The 6,462-nt window shown below is 36.4% G+C and overlaps 1 protein-coding gene across 2 annotated transcripts in view; it reads right to left on the reverse strand.

The window, feature by feature from the left end:
• PARG (poly(ADP-ribose) glycohydrolase) overlaps window positions 1-6,462 on the reverse strand; it is a 69,740-nt gene that overhangs the window by 61,802 nt on the left and 1,476 nt on the right. For both annotated transcript variants that reach the window (XM_075758709.1, XM_075758708.1), the window contains exons 2-3: window positions 4,167-4,233; window positions 666-1,649 (exon numbers count right to left, since the gene is read on the reverse strand). In XM_075758709.1, coding sequence (XP_075614824.1) covers window positions 666-1,606 — 941 coding nt within the window. In that variant the 5' untranslated portion in view covers window positions 1,607-1,649; window positions 4,167-4,233. The remainder of the gene's footprint in view (window positions 1-665; window positions 1,650-4,166; window positions 4,234-6,462) is intronic.

A 6,462-nucleotide genomic window follows, 5' to 3' on the forward strand; every position in this document is an offset into this window, starting at 1 on the left:
GCCCTGGGTCATGCTCAGGGCTTCTATTTCCACTGATGTAACATGTAATCACCAGTCCGTCTCTCTCCCAAATTATGAATAAAGCAAAAAAAAAAACAAAAAACAAACCAAACAAACCCACAAACAAAAAAACCAACAAACCAAAACACACATCTCTACAACTGCTTTCAAAAATGAAATTTTTCATGTCTATTTCAATCAGTAGCACTAATGCTTCAACAAAACAGATTCAGAATTTTGACAGATGAAACTAAAAAAAAAAAAACAAACAAGAAAACATCAATTTCTTCAAGCATTCTGAATGAAATCACAAATGCTAGAGCTACACTCCATAAAAGACTCTTGTACCACCATTCATTTTCAAGCATTAAAAATCCCATGGTCTTAAATCACTTTGATAATCAACTTCCTACAGTGTCTTTAATTCCCCAATTTTAACAGATCTCTAATGATTTAAAAAGTTGCACTGGACAAATACATCCTTTAAAAAAACCACAAGTAGTCCCATTGAAAATAAGTTACTTCAAGCTTACATCAAAGTTGTCTTTGTGTCTAAACGTACATTTTGCAAAATTCTTCCTACCATCCAGCCTCCAAAGTGCTATCACCAGAGGAAATTTTTGAGCCTGAAAAAAAACCAGATGAAGAGGCACACAGAACGCTACCTTTTCTCCTCAACTTTAGGTATCCTCATGAAGTGAGAGGTGATTTTGGAGTCTCTCTTCACACCCTGTTTTGCACCTTTGCATTCTGACGATGGAGCAGGAGAGATCCCAGGTGGCTTTGTATGCAGACTGTCCTCTTTAACAGAATTATCTATTTCCTCAAAGCTTTCACAGCCTTTGGCAGAAAAACATGACTTTCTTGACTCCAGTTCAGCATCCCCATATTGAATTCTAAAAGATTTGTTTATGGATTTTGACATATTAATCTCCTCTCGCTCATCAAGAAATGGACTCGTTTCTTCATCAGCCTCTGACCCATGACAGCTATTTTTAGAGTTATCTACATCCATTGGCGACTCTGGTTCACTTTCTTTCTCAAAAGCAGGTGAATCCCCCGAACTGCTCTGATATTTGCTCAGTTTCCCAGGACCTCCAATATCAGATATACAAGCATCACAGCCAGCATCTGAAAGTGGACTTTCTGGAACTACATCTCTTTCTTCTTGTTCACCCATTAAACAGACAGAATTGCAACTCTTCAGCTTCTGTGAGTTGCATGAAGCCACTTGTCCATCTGTCTCGGTGTCTTTTGAAGAAAGTTTTGTATTTCCCATTTTCAAGGACCGGCCTGATGATAATTTCCTCTGAGTCCAATTGTCACTGCTTTCTTCACAGCCTCTCTGTGCCAGCTTGCCAGTTTTGTGCATCTGATCGATGTTGGCGTTTTTAAAGAGGTCTCCAGACTGCATCCCCCTCACAGGCTCTGTGTCTAGGACTGGATCTTTGTCCTCAGCCTCCCAGTTACACATACTCCCTGTCTGAGGCAAGTTCACATGCTTTGCGCCAACTTCCACAGATATTTTTGAATAATTCTGCTGACAAACATTCTCTAGCTTTGCCACATCATGCTCACAAAAGTTCTCTTTCTTAATGGAGGTCATCTTGGGATTTGCTTCAGTATTGTTATTAATTTTGCTGTGTAAGCTGTGGAAGAGAAGTAAGGGAATTTAAAGTCTCATCTCCAAATGAAATTTCTGTGTGTGTATATATATATTTTTAAAGGAAAGATTATAAGCATAAAATAGAAACTACAGAACTTTACCCATTAAACTCTGAGTTAGCACTACCAGGATCAACAAGTTCTACTGCACTGGGGAACACAGCTCAGTAACAACCTATTTACGTTCAAAGACTCCAAAGGATGATGAATCAGTTCCTTACCTTAGGAATCTATGCCAGTGATTCATTATCCTTATTTTCAAATCTAAACAGTATTAAGCTATTATTTAGTTATTTTCTTCAGATGAAAAAAAGTTAGAAGTCATGACAAAGTCCTCCTTAACTTTCATTTAAATCAGTTAAATACAGTGAGCAAGGAAATCAATGGTTTTGTAACCACTCCCCCAGAGCTACAAATTCATCTTTTAGAAGAGCAGGACACAGTAGTCCATAGTCTCAAAAACATCTTATTACTTCCTTATTTTTTGAAGAGTTGTGGGCTACTTATAAAAATCACAGTACAAAAGCATGAGTAAAATATATTCAGATCTGATAATAAAAATTAAAAGACATATTAAATCAATTATCGTTTTGAAGATAAAAATAACCTAATTTGCCCTGTGCTGTCTTACACAAAGAATGGAAAGAAATGTGTCCTAACGGTTACACAGAGAAATGAAGAGAGTTTTGTATGAGCAGATGAAACTTCAAGACATTGGCAAGTCATTTCACACTTATGTAGTAATTTTTGTGTCAGTGTGTTGATAAAGAAAATACTTAAGACACCATATAAATACTAAAAACCCCTGACTAGTCTTGGTGAATAGATCGCTTTGAAAAATACCTTCTCCTGAATGTATTGTTACAACTTCGTATATAACCAATGCAAACGAAGCACACTAAACTCTGTGTGTCTGGTCATTCCCCAATTTTCCATCTACACTAAATAAGAAAATACGCAATTATCACACAATCCTAAATTCAGTAACTAAACATTTTAATGCTGAAGGCATTAATTCTCTCCATGAATGATAACTGATCCTCTTCTAAAAGAGCACTCTGGATAAAGAGAGAGTATTCACTTCTTTACCACTACAGAACAAAAAGAAAAAAAAGGGGCTTGGAGCAACATATGATAGCTTAGAACTTCCCCCATAGGGAGATTATTTGAAAACAAAAGGATTTTAGAGGGTTTCATGTTATGATAATTTAATTCCCCATCTATGCATTTGTTCCTGCACTACAAATTTTGATGAACAAAAGTGAAAGTTGTATTACTGCTGCCATCTTAATAAATGACTGTTTAAAGGTATTGACAACATCTGTTGCCAACTTCAGAAATCAAATCTAACACAAAGACAGTGTTCAAATTCAAATAAATTAAAACTATGCTAAATACAATACAAAGGCACATGAAGTGCTCACATGACTAACCTGCCGCTTAAAACTGACTAGGCTGTAATCTGTCAGCAAGGCTGAAGGAGAGCATATAAAAGCAATACTCTAAAGTGAATCTTAAAAAAAATTAAAAAAAAAAACATTCCTTCCTTAAGCACCCTCTTAAGATCTTTCCTCTACTGCAACCTGTGAGCCTGTAACTGAGTTCTGTGTACTTTTATATTAATTATCATCACAAGGTTTCCTACTTTCTCTTGAACATTTTAGCACTGATATGGATTTCAGTTTCTATTTATTAACAAACATCAATAAAAAAATATCAATGACCATATTTACAATGGCAATTATAGAAAAGTAATATCTGATATTCCTCTGATATTAAACTCTTAGGAGTTTAATTTTAACGCTGCCTTGCAAACATTGCTCCTGACAGACTACATCAGCAGAAAATACCAAAATTTACCTGGTGCCATTCAGTAGCAAAACTTTCATAACATCTTTCACAAAATAATGTGAATACGTATTTGAGCACCTGTCAATTCTGGTCCAAATTAAATCAAGTTGCACATGCTTATACTACAATCACGGTCCAATGAGACAAACTAAAACATACTTTTGCCTGTAAATTAACAACAGAACTGAGTTGAATGCAGGACAGTCAGCCAAAATGTGTAACTGTTATTACCCTATATTAAATAAAGGTAAGAGCTGAGCTGTTGACTAAGGACACAGTCTGATACTACAGCTAACCCAATCTAGTGGTTAGAAGCAGCAGTCCCACTTTGCCTTCCCTTGCTGCAGTTTGCCATCTTTTTCTTGCAGGAGCAGCCATATTTATTTACCACAGTGAGGTGTTTCAGAAAGTTAAGTCATCAGAAAAGTCTGGGTTTAGCAGTTAGAGGGGAGGGGTGGGGGACTAATTAGCTTTTCATAGTGAAACTCTGTCAGTTAGTTATACTCAAGAGGATGTGCCAAGGTAAGGAAAGCAGTAGAAATGGGGTTGCCTTTTTTCAGTAGTTAGCTGTACTGGCAATCTGCACTTTTAGTTTCCCACAGACCCAATCAAAGAACACAACATATGAATAGGTATGCTGCACATTTTACCTTTTGGACTCAGTTGTCTTGGGTCCTTTATTCTCCAACCAAGCGGTAATTGTCCGTTGCTTACAAACTGAAAAAAAAACAAACCACAGTTCACTACATTATTACATGGAACATGATAAAACTGCAACATGATTGCATATGAATATGATAACGTGTATTGCATGAAGATAAAACCACCTCAATTAAGTTCTCATTATCATCTCTACTACAGGGAGCATCCAGACACTAACACTATTAAAACTACATGTGATACAATATTTAATTTGTATCAGTCAGCAGCTGTAGCTTCTGTAAAATCTTTATAAATGCTAGGCTTGGTGTGTGGTGTTTGTTTGTCATGGTTTTTTTTAATCCAACATTTTTTCTTAATATGGTTAAACACACACAGTGAATCTCTAGATTAAAAAAAAAAACCACAAACAACCACAACTTGAACTTTCCAGCTCTCATTATCACCTTTAATCACCACCACCACTGCGAGCCCTGACAGCTTTCTGCTGAATTTTAGAATAAAGAGACAGCATGTCATAACTTAAATAAACAGACCTATCAATTAGGCATCTTAAAAGACCCAGCTGAGAACCTTATTTGTATGTAGCATACTGTGAAACATGAGACTCGATATAAAAATTGGACACATTAGAAGTGACGAGCACTGAGAAAAGGACTTTTTTTTCCCCTCCAACCATAAACAATTTGTAAAGCCTACCAATGCTTACTCCCCTAAACAGCAACAAAATGTGAAGGACACCTTTTTTTTTTTTTTTCAGATTTTCTACCAAGAATGCAGCTCCAGTGAATGTGATCAGTCTTATCTCTGTGATGTTGCAGTTCAGATAAGCCTTCAATAGAACAGCAGCACACGAACTAATTATGTAGAGACTTGAGGGGGGGGGGAAGAGAGAGAAAATACTTAGAGCAGTTATTTCACAACTGGAAAGTAATCTTCGTTAGTATAAGAAGGGGTTTGTGGGTTTGTTTTGTTGTTGTTTAATGGTAATTCTGAAAATTTGGCAATGGGCTTCAGTTCCTTTTTTTTCCTTTCGCCAAGAGAAGTTATCTACCTGCCACTGCTGACTGTGCTTGACTGTGCAAGGTGTTTACTCACTGCTTTCAACTGGGAAAGCAAAATTTGTAGTTCCCTACTGCAACAGTAGTTTTGCAGAACTTAAAAACCAGTACAGCAGATTTGGCTATTCTGATTAATAATCACCACTGAAAGACTCAGCATTTTACTGCAAAAGGAGGTTGTGTAACTTGTAGCATAGCTAGCTTAGGCCATAGGTGACTTATGAGACATTATTTCAAAAACAACTTCCCTAACATTCAAGGCCTTGAACACTTTTCCACAGCTGGTTATCAAGTAGCCTCATCAAAAGTACAGAATTTCTAGAATGAAAAAGTAATCCTCAGAAAATATTTAAACTGTTTCAAGTTCTTCTGAAACAGCACAAACAACAGCACAAAATTGCCACCATGTGGCTAGGTCACCAGGGAGCAATGCCAAGCCATATGTGGATCAGAAGCACAAGGATACCTGTGCCATACTCAGCCATTCAATTTTTCAACAAATGCTCAGCTTCACCCTACTCAGACAAAAATAATAGCTTGATGGATTTTATGAACTTAAAGATGTTTATTTCTAAAGATTCACTGAAATTGAAGTATATTAGTCATTCTGTTTACCAAATTTCACCTTCTTATATTTGAAGCGTTAACCCAAACTGCCTACAGGAAGGGGGAAAGCAGCAGCCAAAAAAACCCAACCAAACCCAACTTGAAGAGACATGTTGAAACATGGGATGAATAAACCTCTCCAAAGGCAGCTAACTACCTCTTGAGGTATAAACTTGTGTTGAGAAAGTAATAATTATTCATTAGCACAATAAATAGAAATGACAGCAGCACAGAACAAAATGGCTTAGCTCCGAACTTTCACGTGTGATTCACCATTTAAGCTGTATAACCAACATAAGACACCATTTTTCTTTAATACTACTAATATGCTTTTTGCTACAGATAAGGTGGTAAAAACATGAGGCAACAAAAAGACAACATACGCTTACATTCAGTGTAAACAATAAAACCAGACTTTGGTGTAATTTTTTTAAAGTGGTCTCTAAATTTCTATTCAAGATTCCCCAAATCACTCCTCAGGACCTACCACTAAGAAAAACAACTGGATTTTTAGAAGATTCTTATTTATCACTCTGTTGGAGTGCAAACATCTACCTTCAAACTATTATCTATTCAAAGTTGCCTCTCAGTTACTGGTTACTGAGGTTTAACTCATCAA

The sequence above is a fragment of the Balearica regulorum genome, chromosome 7 (genome assembly GCF_011004875.1).
Source record: "Balearica regulorum gibbericeps isolate bBalReg1 chromosome 7, bBalReg1.pri, whole genome shotgun sequence".
Lineage (NCBI taxonomy): Eukaryota > Metazoa > Chordata > Aves > Gruiformes > Gruidae > Balearica > Balearica regulorum.